The following is a 15902-nucleotide window of genomic DNA, read 5'->3' as shown; positions in this document are numbered from 1 at the left end:
ATCTTTCCTTCTTATCCTCCCTTATTCTTTTCCCCCATATCTCCCTTTCTTCATCACTCTGCAGATCAATACCAGAACTATAATGATGATGAACAACTCGCATTAAGTAAAGGATCGTGAACCAAATTTTTGTCTTCTTACACATACCGATGACATCTGGCAAGGATGTGGATCTGTTTGATTCTCTCTCTACACATATGTAAATGAGGTTTGTGTACCGGTGGAAGTAATCTGCATTGTGTTACAAGTAGCTCATCTAAATACAAATATCCTGCCCCGAAATACATTAATACCTCAGGGAGCTCGTGAGTCACCTTGTAACTTGTGCCAAGAATCATTTCTTAAGACTTGTTTGTGATTCCTAAAGAGGAAAAAGAGTCAATCAGATTCAAACACAAAATAAAGCAGATTTGAAAATGGTTAGATAAAAAGCCAGACATTGAAGCTGGACTCTGTTTTATTTAACAATGAAAGAATGTCAGAAAACACTGACTTGTAGGCTTACGGCAATTAAAACCAGTGTTACAAGAGTTTTGCAGGAGTTTGTCAATACATTGCAGAGCACATGTTCAGAGAAAGGACTGCAAACCCTACAGGCATGAGGCCTACTAAGGCCTGAATAAAGTGCACAGCTATCTATGTGGGAGCTGAGATATTTATCCAGATCAGATTGTTGGATCGACTGGGAAGCCACCTGACGACAGCCTGATGTTGTCAGCCCTAGAAACATGACACTGACTATACGTCTTACATTTTCTAGTGATGAAAAATCATGGCAGGGAGACACGACAAACAGAGGATGTCAGAATTTGGGACACCCGACAGACTGCGTTCACTTCGAATCAAGACTTCCAGTCTGGGCACTCGTTCAGTGGAAAAATGTGTCTTCAATTTTCCACTTTTGACAAATAACAAAAGAGAAAAAATTTTTACTGCTGTAGCCTATAGAGGCTTGCCTATCAGATGAAATGCAACAGTGATCTGCAATCAGATAATGCAAGGATAATCCATTAATGTCACTCCATGGGTTCAGTCTTATCAAGACCTTTCCATATGGCCACACTGTATACTTTGAGAGTTGTAGTTATTAAATATGATGAAAGAAAAAGGGTCCTAAAAGCGCTCTAGTAAAGCAAATCCTTCACTGATGCCATTGCCATAACTCACGTTTTTAAAGTGAGTCACTCGTGGATTTTTCCTTTGATCAGATCCACCTTTCCACCATGTCTCGCTTGCCTGAACTATTTGTGTAATCTCGCTGACGGACATACTGTGCAGGCAGATGCACAGAACAGAACGTATGAAACTCTGAAAGAGGAACTGAATATTTACTATGTTTAAAAGTAGCTTCAATAGAGTTTAATGAAGTTTAGCAAAAGTTCAATCAGAAAGACTAATGCAATTTACATTCTCTCTCTCACCATGTCTCATCAGCAGCTCTCGAACGTCTAGAACAGCCCATTTCAAAAGTGAAAAAATTCACCTACACCCCATACCCTACTTTTTACTTTTTTTTTAATCAATCAAGCTTGTGCAGTAGTATCAGAAAAGTCTTGTTTGTGAAATTCAACTGGTGTCATATGATATTTTTCACACAATTGCCCACCTCCCATCTGGATGCACCGCGATAGTCTTGAAACAGTCTTCTGCTCCTGTCAGCGGTCATTTCAGCATCCGATTAGTGCAACCCTTTTCTTCGCCTCGCGCTTTACATCACCGCCAGTGTTCACGGTTGTTGTCCTTCCAACTAAGTTCATCACATCCGTCCAGATTCTTTAGCATCACTCTTCAGCCCTGCTCCACCGCTCCCTCCATCAGGGAATATTTGTGCACAGCTCATTCCATCAGTAGCCTCTTAAATATTATGTTACAGTAAAACCCGATCACCAGAGACTCCTCACCTGTGTACCTCACGCCAAATCAATCAATCAATCAATCATTTAACCTCTCAGCCTTGCTTTTTACTTGATTCCCTCCTGTTTAAATTCAGCAACGTGTGTTCTCAGTCACACAGAACCATATTGTGAGGAAATATTTGCTTTCTTCTATGATCCAAGCATTAGTTTAAACATAGGTGCAAAACTTATATTTGCTGTACATACACATGCGGTAAATTTGAAGCTAAGGTTAAATTAATTACATGATTACTGGAATTAATATTGTTTCTAGCTATGGTCAGTCGTAGAAACAAATGGACATACTTTATTAGGTTACTGAATAAATATATTTTAACATAAAGCAATCCATCACTGACAGGTGCTTTACTGGACGTAACACTTTGTGTACATAATTTGAAATGGAAATTTTGTGTTTGAGCTTGCCTTTAATCTTTCTAATTTACCTTGGCGCAACAGGCCACGGTGCCTGGATATTGCTCAGCAGTGGACAGAGCCAGTTTGGCAACAAAACAAGTGGAAAAATGTGCACAAAACCGCAGCGGGGTAAGCAGTGAAAGAGGAGGATTTTGTTGTGAAAATACAGATAATTCTGCTTCTTGTGTGGATCAGGGGTACAAGCTACAAAGTATCCACTAGTATATAACAAAAAATTAATATGAATGAGCACACCTCTCCTAATGGTTAGCGAGCTTTGCTCTCACCTGCGCTCCTGAGAAACCTGCCGGTGTAGGCTGTGACCACTCTGGTGCTGGGGTTATAGAAACCATCTCCACAGTCATAACATCCATCAGGAATGGCTCGTGGAGGATGCAAATCTGTTATCTGAGATTTTCCTGTATGAATAGATGGAATTATTATGATTTGACTGAGGAATGACTTAGAGGTAAAACCATCTATTTGTCAGGCCAGTGATGAACACAGACTCTGGCTCATGAAGCAGGATGACAGAACTGCCTGCATAACTTTGCTAGGTAAAAACAGGGACCGAAATAGAAAGAGCTGTTCAGATAAAACTCATAGTTTACAAATTATCCAGCACTGAGAGGAAGCTTTCAGCCAAACAATACAGAGACTTGGCTTGTACACTATATGCTCATCATTCCTTGTGTGTTTGTTTAGGAGTGGTCTAGAAAATAAGATCCAACCTGCAGGTCTGAGGCCATTGCACCTCTCCGTGTAGAAGCGTCTGTCATAACCATCGCAGTAGCTCCAGTCCTTCTCCTGGTACTGCAGTCCGTCTGCAAAGGTAAATGTCCCCTGGTGTGGAAGCACACACAGACCTGTGAAGTATCCTTATAATTAAGTCTGCTTAATAAAAACCACCTATCAGTGATATCTTACAAGTGGAAAGTGAGGGTTTTCTTTACCAAAGCTGTAATATCTGTATCCTCCCCAATCCCAGTGCACTGTTAGTGAAAGAAATGTAACGTGTGCTCCTCAAATCAGTGAAAAACCCAAGATAATGCACAGATCTCACTGATGACAGTTATCGTACGGAATATTCCAGCAAACTTTGCTGCATGTAAGGTCTGGGTCTGGGTTATTCTGCATACCCCAGGCATGGTTTCTGGAAAGATAAGTTGAAGCTGCGGTTTTCAAATGTCAGTTTTGAGTTCTCTGAGAACCCAGAAGAATTTAAATTTCCCTCCATTGTCTTTCGATTGACGCAGAGCTCTCAGTGATGAATATCTCCAAACCTCAGCAGATAAAACCAAAGCTGTCTGCACAGATACATATCTCAAGGAGAAAGTGGAAAAATATGCCTTTTGGTATTTGGGGTGAACTTTATTTATCCTCAAGGGATGATACAAGAAAGACGCTGTTTGTTGTTCTGCCTCTTTTCTCCCTCATTCCCCCCCCCCAACCAGTCACAGCAGATGGCGGCAGACGGCCGCCTGTTTTTTTTAGTTTGTTTTTTACAGCATTACACTTTCCAGTCATTTTTAGCTATATATCTATATTTTTTCATTGTTCTTCCATGCTTTCCTAATTTTTCCCAATAAAAATATCCTTATAACTGTCAAAATCTTTCAAAAAATACACACATTTTCTTTCAGTGCATAAGTAGAGTTAGATACTCTGGATAGTTTTAATTAGAGTTTAACTAGAGTTCAACTGTTATAGTGATATTTTCAAGACCAATATTAATACTGATATTTGGCTATTTACAAATCTGGTATTGCAACATATCAGCGGATATTTTTTTTTCCTTTCAGACACACATAACATAAACAGACTTCCCTGGCATTTATTATGTATAGTTATTTATTTAGTTGTTTACATTCTGCATGACTCGACTGAAGCTTTTTGAGCCACTTGAAAAAATATTTTAAGCCATTCATAAGCAGTGTTGGTCAAGTTACTTGAAAATAGTAATTAGTTACTAATTACTGATTACTTCTCCAAGAAAGTAATCCCGTTCCTTTACTGATTTCCTCTTTTCAAAAGTAATTAGTTACTTTATTAGTTACTTTTAAAAAACATGACACACAACCTGAATACATAATAAAGCAATAGACCTGTAATCAAATAAAAAATACTCTTTTTAAAACTTGTTTTATTAGTTTTAAATCTTTTAACTTTATGCACATCGCATCTTGCAAAAAATAAATTATATGCAACAGTCTTTGACTTTGAAGAAATTTGTTTAACATTTAAACTGTTACGGCCCTGGGCCTTGGAGGAAGTGAGACTGCCCCTGTCGCCTAGCAGAAGGGGTCGTAACAAAACCTATTTTCTGCATATTCCAGCATATAAAATAATTTTGTGTTTACACTCACTCTTTCAAATAGATGCAAGTAAAACAGCAAAAAATTAATAAAATCAAAGATCCAGCAGCACTAAGTCCTGTCGTTCTTAAATCTATTTTCACTTTTTTAGCAGAAATGGGGCTGTCAGGGGTTTGCCAGGTGCCGCAACTGTCATGTCAGCGGGGGGATCCGGGGCTTTCTCTGTGAATTTCACATTCATGGCAGTGTCCTAGATAATTGCTCAGATTTGAAGTTTAATTTTTTGCTGTAGAAAGAAGTTTTCCTCCTATGCAGAGTTTACAGTGGAGTTTATGTTTTTGTCACTTTTTACAGAATAAAACTTGAAGTAATTTAAGTACTTCCAAGCTTTAAACGCTACATGGTCGTGCTCTCTCCTGCACTCCATAGTATCCATTGTTGATCTACACACGTCTGTTGCTGCCACAGATGTCGCACACTTGTAAGACATTGTCATGAGACACTCTCACAAACAAAATCACGGTTTAGCAACGCAGTATCGTAGCGTGCTTATGGGAAAGTAACAGTAATCTAATTACTGTTTTGCAATAGTAATCCCTTACTCTACTCATTACTTGAAAAAAGTAATCGGATACAAGTAACGTGTTACTTGTATCCAATAAGGACAAGGATCCGAAAAGGATAACTGTAAAGTCAAACAGGAATGTCACCTAAGATAAAGCTCTCAATCTACTACAATAAAGAAATCAAAACAGGAATCCAGAAATCCAACACAGAGATCATAACGGGAAACACCTGAAATAACAATAAACCTCCACAGAAGCCCAAACTCAAATATATTCACAAGGAATTCAATATCCCCAAAACAAAAAACAGCTAAGACCTTGACATTTAGTCTAAGTCATATTCAGAGTACATCTCTGAAACCTGCACTAGGTGTGTAACCAATAAATCTGCTCCATTGAAGTGCACCATTATCTCATGTCAGTGAGCTGATAGGGATCCAGGAGCAGCAGCTTCGATTAATGCTGTTAACTATACAGCATATGTATGGGTCGTAATGCTGTAAGGTCTTCCCAGGAGCATGGCTGCTCACTGGTTTCTCCTGGATCCCTGGTTTTCAAGCCTGCTCCTTATGTATTAAGACCAAATCATGCAGCCACTGTCTGACTGAGTGTCATGCTTACTCACAATCTTTGCTTAGTTTTTGCTCCCATGACTCTCTGTGCTCTAGAGCTCTTTTTGTGTGCCAGCCAGCCACATTTCTGACATATAGCCTCTCTGGGCTCCAACCTCATGCCTTTGCTCCTTGGAACCTCCAGGCCTGCTCATTCTCCACTGCCAGAAGCAGTTTCAGCACCTGCACAACTCTAACTAAGGCTGTGAATAAAGATCCTGAGCGCCTGTAATCTGTGCTCTTCTTATTTTTATTTTATTTTTTTTTATTACATTTGCCAGTTCTTTTAAAAAAGCTAATTGGTATTACAAAAGGATCGCATAGAAAAGGCAAACATTGGAGGAAACTTCTGGGTTTATTGAATTGTTTAGATTTGTTCTGCATGGAGGTAAGTTGCAGGTCTTTCACTGGCACTAAAAGCAGGTGCTGGGTTGTCTGGGCCAAGGTTTGTCATGGGTAAGAGCTACTATCATTTCAAATGAACCGCAACAGCAGTGATGATAATAATTGTAGTGATTGCTATTGCAGTGAGGTTCATGAAAGTTTACTTTAGAGCAGGAGAGGCTAAAGATCCTACCGAAAAAAGGCAAACCTAATTACTACGATAATAACTGTGAGTGATTACTAAAAGGGACCAGATGTAATATCAGATAATATCAGCTATAACCAATGTGAAACACACACAGTTATGCATGTGGCTGCAGACAGTCTGACATGAAGGGATGGACACGCATACAAAACTGTTCACCTGTTTGGCTATGCCGTTTTCCCAGGTGCTCTCATATTTACTTCCATTTGGAAAGTACAGCACTCCTTTGCCATGGAACATTCCATCTTTCATCTCTCCCACATATCTTGTATTTGTAGGGAAGGTGTACTCTCCTTCACCTTCCATCCTGAAGCAGAGAAAAAACACACTGTTTTATGAACTGTGTTTGAGTATACGAGCACACACAAACACACGCACACATGCAAACACTGTGTCTGTGGCTCACAACAACGGCCAAACTACCTGCCAAATTTTGTTGCCCCATTGTAACAGCTTCCGATATGCTCCATTAACACAATGTCCTGGGTTCTATGTAGGGTGGAAAAAGCATGCAAAGTCGATCTAAAAACAATTAAAAAAAACTGAAAACAGCAGTGAAGTGGTATACCGTTACCATGGCAATGACGCAACAATACGACTGTTGAACAAGTTATTGGTTTCTACTCATCTTAAAAAAAATGTTTTTTCATAGTTTGTTGGATTTATTCATTTTTAAATAAAATATGATAAATGTCAATCCAATTTTATTTTCTTAAAAGTCTTTTGACAGTGCGCATGCGACTCCGCGTCGCTCTGTGAATTGCGTCATCAGAGCGCGGCCACTAGCTGACAGTAGCAGGGGAAGTTAACTGACCTTCTTTACGGCCTCGTCGCTCTCACGTCTGACGAGGACCTTGAATGTTTTTCACCAGCGGTATTTGAGCTTCTTGATTTCTTTAACTGCACATCTACACAGTCATGCCCACAAAGCTGGAAGTCCCCACCCTGCAGGAGATGAAGGTGGACGAGGTGAGCGGCCATTATTGTTTAGCATGAATGAAGAAGACGGGACAAGCCAGCTAAGTAGCTAGCTGAAGGGATAGCTGCTGCACGGTTCATCTGAAAAGCTGTAAACTTTAAGCCACTAGCTTTACTTGCTAAGATAGTTATATTATATTGATGAATGCTATACACACGTGAGTGAATATTTACTATAGCACAGGAAGGTGTTAAATATTTCGGGTGCCTTTATGATAACTATTTTTGACAACAATATATGGCGTTAACGTCTTGAGTCTTTTAAGTGTAGCAAATGTGCATTCAGAATGTACATTTGGTTATAGCTGTCAGGGTGAAAGGAGCTTTCGATTCCATTCGGTTCTTATACCAGTCTGTTGTAGCAGTGCTATTTGACATATTGAACTTGTCTTTGGAAGTCAGGTGATAGCTGTCAGCAGCAGCAGCCTGTGCCTGTCCAACAATAATAGCACCGAGGATATAATAAACGAGCCTGCACCATTAAATTAGATCTGTCCTAACATCCTAGCACTTGATCAAGCTTTTGCTAAAGCATACTCTTTCAGCTTGTGAGACAAACTTTCTTTAAGTACAGTATGACTTTTGTTAAATACCTGGCAAGACCCCTGCAGATATTTTAAAGAGAACATGAAGAGAAGAATATAGTATATATACACAGATATATTTATATGTTGTAGAAATGCACCAACATGTTTACCTTGTTGAAAGATTTTGATATTGATATTTGATACAGATAGTAAATTCACTTATATTAGAAGTAGTGGCTGAACAGGGTCAGATAGAAGCAATGCTTGTATATATCTGACCTGCATTCATATTGTTAAAGCTGCCTTACCCTCCAAAAGAGAAGACACAAAGAAAACAGCTATATCATTAACTTATGTAGCCCTCAGAAATATTGTTGTAGATAATATAAATCATTTAAATGTAAAAAGCGTTTAATAATGTCATTTTTACTACATAATTCAACACCAGCAACAGAGATATTATTATTTAATCTCAGTTTTTTCTTTTACTTTAGCTTTTTGTATATTTAAATCCTGAAACTGTCACAAATAATGTTTACACTCCTGTTTCATTTGTGAACATTTGATTTCACCTTAAACATTATTTGCATTATTTTTCAAAAATAAAACAAATCATTACATTTCATAATGTGTCAAATGGCATCAATGGCAAACAGTGGTTGATGTCTGTTTTTTTTTTTTTTTTTGGTTTTTCTCACATTAATTTTGTGCTGGCTAAATGTTTACATGTGTAGGGTGACGAGGAGATTAAAAAAAGTTCAGAAATAAATAAGCAAATGTTTTCCTTTGATAAAATGGAAATGCAAAACGAGTAGATGCATGCGTTGGCTATAGCTAAAGTTTTATTATAACACTGACCAGGCCGCAATTTTACCATGGGGGCAGTCCTAGTAAAATATTCAGATTTTAAAAAAGCCAGAATTTGTGGGCTAAAGTGGTCATTCTCATGTTAGAATTTGTACTTCTGTGTAGAGTTTTGCTTCATAATGTATTTATTTATTGTATAGGTTGTGTTTCTTATTGGACAAAAATAAACAGTCAACAGTTCAGATGCTCAAGGACATGTTTTCACAGCAGAAGCTCTTAATATGTTGAGCGTGCCTGCTCTTCATGAGATAATAATGCATATAGCAGCTATAAATTAAATCACATTAGTAGTGATCACTACAAGGCAGTTGTAATGGGAATATTAAAGTAGCAACACATCTCTTTATGTCACATCATGCTGTTTTTTCTTTATTAACTGATCAATACAAGGTTCATTTACAATTCCTACTGGGAACTGCATCCAGGCTTTTGTTTGTGTTTTTTTAAACACAGCCCATCTAGAGAGAGACATTGCAAATAAACTTTGGCTTCACTGTGGTCTGTCTTATGTTTCTTGTTGATATACCAAAATAAAACTAGTACTAAGTGCTTCCTTAATATACACTCTTGTTGAGTTGGTGCTATATACATAAAATTGAAGTGAACTAAAGTGTGTCTCATGAAAACACCAATTGCATAATTGTTATTTGTTAGTGTCTCTTGTAGTTATGTTCCTTTTTCATTCTAATTGTCTTCCATGTGTTGCTTTCTGTGCAGATAAAAGTGTCCTCTTCGGTACTGAAGGCTGCTGCCCACCATTATGGCTCCCAATGTGACAAACCCAACAAAGAGTTCATGCTCTGCCGTTGGGAGGAGAAGGATCCCCGGAAGTGCCTAGAGGAAGGGAGAAAGGTCAATGAGTGTGCACTCAACTTCTTCAGGTAGTAGTTTGGTGCCATATAGTTCTGGTATGAATGGACACAATATCTGAAAGTGAACACTGAAAGCAGGAGACTATATACAAACAGGACTGGATTGATGAGGTCTTAGACGTATTGTCTGAGCAGTCTGAATGGTGAAAGGATGAGCTTTGTCATTTCTGCGAGAATAACATTTTTCCTTATGCCTTGGCTTGACGTTGTCATGATATTTGACAGAAAGGCGATACTCCGGTGATTAGGCAGAGTAATTATATTTTTAGAGCTGAGGGCTGCTGCATTGTTGTCATCTGCAAAAGTGAACAGTGTGCTTGTGGTCAGAGAGTGATTGAAAATGTGGCTTGACTTTGGAGCCAGCTGAAAGTGCAGACTGTGGGAGTCCATGTGAAACTCTGGTCAGATACTTTTGCATTTCTTGGTGATGGGCATGTGGGTAAGAGAATGTGTTCTGAGGTTTCCAATGCTGCTCTTGGACAGTTGTGCCTTCATAGTTCAAAGTTGTTGAAGACTGCAGAGTTGGGAAGTTTCATATTCTGTGTCTTCTACTGCTAATAAGGTTTTCAATCTTTTGACTTTTGGTTAAAATAAATTATTAACATAACTGAGTAAACGTCATGGTAAAGTTGAATATGTGACTTAAAAGTAGTGCAAGGGAAGAAAAAGGTGGTGATAATCAGGTTTCCATGTAACATCAAGGATGGAGAAGAGCAACTAGATTCTAGAGAAGTAAGCATTTTTTCCATTATTACCTAGTCTTCTCAATGCGACAAGAGGCGATACTACTTGGCTCAAGTCATTTTCCATTACAGTCGAGTACTACCTAATGTGTACGTGGGGTTGTTATATTAACACGGCTCAACGTCCCGTGACATCATTTGTATGCAACATGAATGCTACAACATTGAGGTGATGTTATACCTGCAGTGCAGTCAGTGGCTTTTTGTCAGAATCGGGGACCACAGTGTTAGCTCTGTTAGTGTTAGTCAGTGTTAGTTCCCTTGTTGCTGGTTTGCAAAAATGGTGGTTTTGATTTTTTTGAAGGAGACACTCTCATTATTTATCAAGTGATGCTACTGACTAGCCAATCGGTGACATGCAGTCTGACAACGTCACATTTTCTGATTGCTTTGAACCTCGATTGAGTAGGTACTAAAAAAGTACCATGTACCTGGTACTATCACCTAATACAGCGGTCCCCAACCTTTTTTGCACCATGGACCGGTTTAATGTAAGACAATATTTTCACGGACCGGCCTTTAAGGTGTCGCGGATGAATACAACAAAATAAAATGATACGACCAAGACAAAAACTGTGGTATTTTGTAAATTTATTAATAATAAGCGAATTCACTGTGTAATTGTGTAACTTTATTAGCAGCGTCCTCTTGAAATGCACCAACAACATTGAGAGTAACATCCTGCTCTCTGCCCCTTTATGCTCTCTGGTCGCTATGGTAACGGGTAAATATATCTTTCAAAACAAGACACACAACTACAACACGGGAAAAGACCCAGGGAAACCAAGCTAACAATAAAATCCCTGAAAACCATAAATTTCACACCCGAGCCTCAACTCTCGCAGCCTGGTACCAAACAACCCAGTCCGTGGCCCGGGGGTTGGGGACCGCTGACCTAATGGAAAGCCCTAAAAACAGTTTCAAGTTTTCCTTGGGTACTTTTTCCTAATGGAAAAGTACCCAAGGAACCCATCAATGATGAAGTACCCATCATTTTATTGATGCTGAGAATTTATAAGTAAGCCATGTCCCTTAAATAAAACTATACCAGAAACATATTTTCAACTTTAAATTCTGAACTTTGGATCGAGCTTTTAGACAGCTGCTTGTTTTTCCATTATGTAACCACATCAGTAATCTCCAGCCTCTGTTTGCTCTTTCTGCCATATGGAGTGTAACTAGTGAGTGTTCCAGCAACACTCGGTGGAGTCATTTGTTTACATTTAAGTCACACCTCATCAGCTGCTTGTATCTCCTCCTTTGTAGCACGGTTGTACTTGACAATGTGCTTCTGCCACAATTGGCGAAATGCGTTAGTTTCCACCTTTAGCAGGAACAGGAAAGAACTGTTGGAGTTTGTTGAGGTACCTTTTAGGTACTCATCATGGGAGACTGATGCTTGGCTTTCAGACACGGCCGTGCTGATCCTGTTGTTGTGCACTAGGGAACATAAATTTATGGCGTTACTATAGCAATGATATAGTGATATGACATTTTTTATATCACATAAAAATTTATATGGGTGTTATCCAAGGACCAAGTGACGATAAGTGATTTACAAAGATCAATATGCAAACAATGTATTTGTGTTTTCCAGACACAAAGGGAGGAGATGCTGCCAGTGTATTAAAGCAGCTAAAAGAGCAGCATGAGATCAGTTAAACAAATTCATTAATTAATTAAAAAGATTGTAATGACAAAATCCAAAGTATGTCATCCTGAAATTCATGCTACCATTTGGTTTGAGACTGTGTGCTGTTGTGAAATCAGTTTTGCCTAAAATGTTTGCAATGGTAAATGGCCTGTATTTATATAGCGCTTTACTAGTCCCTAAGGACCCCAAAGCGCTTTACATATCCAGTCATCCACCCATTCACACACACATTCACACAATGGCAAGCTACAATGTAGCCACAGCCACCCTGGGGCGCACTGACAGAGGCGAGGCTGCCGGACACTGGCGCCACTGGACCCCTCTGACCACCACCAGTAGGCAACGGGTGAAGTGTCTTGCCCAAGGACACAACGACCGAGACTGTCCAAGCCGGGGCTCGAACCGGCAACCTTCCGATTACAAGGCGAACTCCCAACTCTTGAGCCACGATCGCCAATGGCTAATTTAAAGTATGTGAAACATTACTGGGTGATTCAGCATCTCGATCATGACATCACCCAGGCTCAGGAACTAGAGCGGGTCATCTACTGATCAGAAGGTTGGTGGTTCAGTGTGACAATTATCCAAAGTACATCCTAATGTAAGATGGGGGAGGATGAGTGCACAAGTTGAGCACTCAAGTTATGGGAAGAAACCTTTAAATCTTGTTGCATTTTGCTGGTTGATTTATGCAGTGACATTTTTTTAATGAGATCAGTATGAGCCTCAATAGATATTTCATCAAAATTTCAGTTACTTCAACTTTAGGGTTGTTGCCGCATACGTTGAAGAGTTATTTTCCATTGTGTAATGTGTGATAATCACACAGCCGCTTGCACTTTTGCATCATTTGTCCTGTTGAGTCACTATTTGTTTCCACAAAGCTTTTTATTTATCATGTTCTCTTTACTTATTGATCAGTATATTGATTTTGACTTTATAAAAATCAGTTCCAGATTGTCATTTCTCTGTTCTGAGTTACTCAGCCTCTTCTCTAAATTATCCAAAAACATAAGAATAAATCATCAACTTGAGCTCATTAAGTGTGATGTAGAAAACACTCCAGTAATTTTCCCTCTCTTTAGTAGAAAAAGTGGCCGATTTAGAACATGAATAAGAAAATTACCCATGAAGCGTATTGTGTCCATAAAACTTTGTGGTCTGGCCTTTTTCACTTTTAAGTGCAGTGTCTGTGTTTACTGAAAAGTTTTATTCTGAGCTTTGGTTATGTTGTGACGCCTGTGCAGTAACTGAGGTGCTTTTGTGAGAGAAAAACCTGCAATTATGATAATGAAGATAGATTTGAGAAAAGTTGTAATTGCACCAGGGGCCTGTTTTGATTCTCTGGTGTTTCTGGCAACTGCCAGCCACCTTTAGGTGTTCTTGTTATAGAAAACCAGCCCATAGCAATCAGATTCAATCAACAAGTGACTGCTCACAAGCAGAGTAACCATACGCTGATATAAGTTCTTAAATACATTTGGTTTCTTAAATTTGAGCAGCTCTGTCCTTTACATTCTTGAATTATTGACTCCTATGATATGCATTCTTTTGAAAATCCCACTGACTGGTGGGATACTGGTGCTGATTGGTGTCAGCTGACTGGTGTCAAGCACCAGTATCATACAACTAGGCATCAAAACATCAAAATTACCTGCCTAATATTGTGTAGGTACCCCTTATCACCCACCAAAACATCTCTCAGTGGTCGCTGGATTGATGCGATCTCTGGATGGTGTCCTGTAGGATGTGGAGAGGAGCCTCTGTGCATCTGACTTAGTTTGCTTCCTCCAAACTTCCCAGATTGGGATCTAGGAACTCTGGAGGTCAGGCCCAGTGACTTAGGCCACTTTTGCACTCTGACAGGGCACATTTCCGCAGGGTGGAGGCCACTGCTGTCGGGGAGTGCTTTCACTTTTTGGAGGGTGAAGGTGTTAGCAGTGGGTGTGTTGGTGTCTGTCTGCGACATGGGTGGTGCATGGGTGGTGTGCGTCAAAGTGCTAGTCACATGAATGCTGGGATCATTTCCCAGAGAACACCGCATTTAAACAATACAGTCAATATTATGAATTTCATCTTTGTGGTTTTAATGTTTAAATAATGGATGATGGATAAAAATGAATTATATTTTAAGAGAAAGATTTCCACTTCATGCGTTGCAGATTCAGTCTGTATGAAGATTAATCCTGCTTCTGCATGTTATGATGTGTGTCTGTCTGCACTGTGCCTTTTAGGCAAATCAAGGGGAACTGTGCCGAGTCCTTCACGGAGTACTGGACCTGCCTGGATTACTCAAACTTGGCAGAACTCCGTCACTGCCGTAAACAGCAGCACGCTTTCGACAGCTGCGTCCTTGAGAAACTGGGATGGGAGAGACCTGACTTGGGAGATCTGTCTAAGGTGAGACTGGTGAGGGATTAACTTGTGCATTTGCAGTGTGAGTACTGTAGCTCGGTTGATGGGCTCTATTCATGTTGATTGTGGGGTATGTATGATTGCATCTTATGCAGTCTCATTCAGCTACAGTTCTGAGCAGGCAAATAGTTTTATGCTGCTTTGTTTTTTTCTCTTTCCATAAAACCAGCATTTTTAAGGGGCTTGTATAACACTGGCAATCACTAATTTAGGTATCAGCAATCAAAACGGAGCCAAAAAGCGATGCCAACAATAGATTATTACACATTTATTTATGTAGTCTTTTAAAAGGACTTCTGCAAAAAAAAAAAAAAAAAACAACAACCCAAAAACCTGGGAGCGTTTGAATGGTTGTAATCAACTTTCTGGCTGTCTTTCATTTGTTAGACAGAGATATTGTGCACCGACTCAAACATGTGAGCCGGCAAAGAAAAGAACAAAAATGTGACTTTGTAAAACTGTGAAAAATGTTCTTGTTTAATGTGCATCTGGACCAAGTTTCTGGCTGCTTATATATTTAAAACAGATTCCATTTTTGTTACTCATTTTGGAACTTAAATTAGCAAACTGTTTTTGTAAGAAAGGTTAGGAGGCAAATGGTGTGAAGGTGGGACAAAGCAGGGGAGAGTCTGGATGATTTTGGGGGAAACAAAGAGGTGCAGGGATATAAATCATGACAAGGGATGAGATGGAAGGCCCAGTGAAAGGCTAAGGAAATGTTCAGGGCTTCAGCTGTTGACAACTTTTGTATGGTTTCATTTTAGCATGGACCTATTATGCGGTTTAAGCATAATCTCTTGTCAGAGATTGGCATGGAGCATGTGCTATATTGTTTCCTAATAACTGCCATGTTTGACATCAGTGTGTCAATTAATATTTGAGTGAGTCTTCAGTGTGTTTATACTGTGTATGTCTGAGAATTTATGGTTTGTGTGTTGCTTTTCTTCCTTAGGTCACCAAAGTGGCAACCTCGCGGCCCCTGCCAGAGAACCCCTACCACTCTAGACCTCGTCCAGAGCCCAACCAAACCATCGAGGGCAAACTGGAGCCTGCCAAACATGGCAGCAGGTTATTCTTCTGGAACTGGTGAGGCAGCTCTGGAAAATCAGTCACCCTCCAAAGCCGTGGGCTCTGTCCAAAAACAGCTAGGCTTCTTGTGACTGTTGATACTTCTAAGATAGTTCTAAGGTTTGAATTTCTCAGCTGCAAACACGAGCATTAAGGATGCTGGATTTGGACAGGGTTCATGCCTGAACAGTCATTTCTTTTTTTGCAGCTTTACCTCAAACATTGTCCAATAGTTTGATTAAGGAACAAAGTCCATGAGTCCACCACTTCTGTAAATGTAAAAAAGTGAACAAAAGCAACATACTGTTATTATTGTTGTCCGAAAATAAAGAGATAAATTATAAAGGAGCTTTCTGTTTTTATTTTAAATTTATTTCAATGCTCA

General features: G+C 39.4%; 2 protein-coding genes across 2 annotated transcripts in view; one reads left to right on the top strand and one right to left on the bottom strand.

Moving 5' to 3' along the window:
- morn5 (MORN repeat containing 5) overlaps positions 1-6999 on the bottom strand; it is a 15637-nt gene extending 8638 nt beyond the window's left edge. The window contains exons 1-4 of the mRNA XM_005735325.2: positions 6817-6999; positions 6553-6700; positions 3044-3155; positions 2600-2731 (exon numbers count right to left, since the gene is read on the bottom strand). Of these exons, the coding sequence (XP_005735382.1) occupies positions 2600-2731; positions 3044-3155; positions 6553-6700; positions 6817-6863 (439 nt within the window). The 5' untranslated portion in view covers positions 6864-6999. The remainder of the gene's footprint in view (positions 1-2599; positions 2732-3043; positions 3156-6552; positions 6701-6816) is intronic.
- Positions 7000-7137: 138 nt separating this feature from the next.
- ndufa8 (NADH:ubiquinone oxidoreductase subunit A8) lies at positions 7138-15838 on the top strand. Its single transcript, XM_005735322.2, has 4 exons — positions 7138-7362; positions 9483-9646; positions 14269-14434; positions 15402-15838. Exons 1-4 carry the CDS (start codon positions 7312-7314, stop codon positions 15537-15539), a joined length of 519 nt encoding a protein of 172 aa, XP_005735379.1. The 5' UTR covers positions 7138-7311; the 3' UTR covers positions 15540-15838.
- The last annotated feature ends 64 nt before the right edge of the window (positions 15839-15902 follow it).

The sequence above is a fragment of the Pundamilia nyererei genome, unplaced genomic scaffold (assembly GCF_000239375.1).
Source record: "Pundamilia nyererei isolate P.nyererei 1_Seehausen unplaced genomic scaffold, PunNye1.0 scaffold00063, whole genome shotgun sequence".
NCBI lineage: Eukaryota > Metazoa > Chordata > Actinopteri > Cichliformes > Cichlidae > Pundamilia > Pundamilia nyererei.
This window is presented reverse-complemented; position numbering and strand designations above follow the sequence as displayed.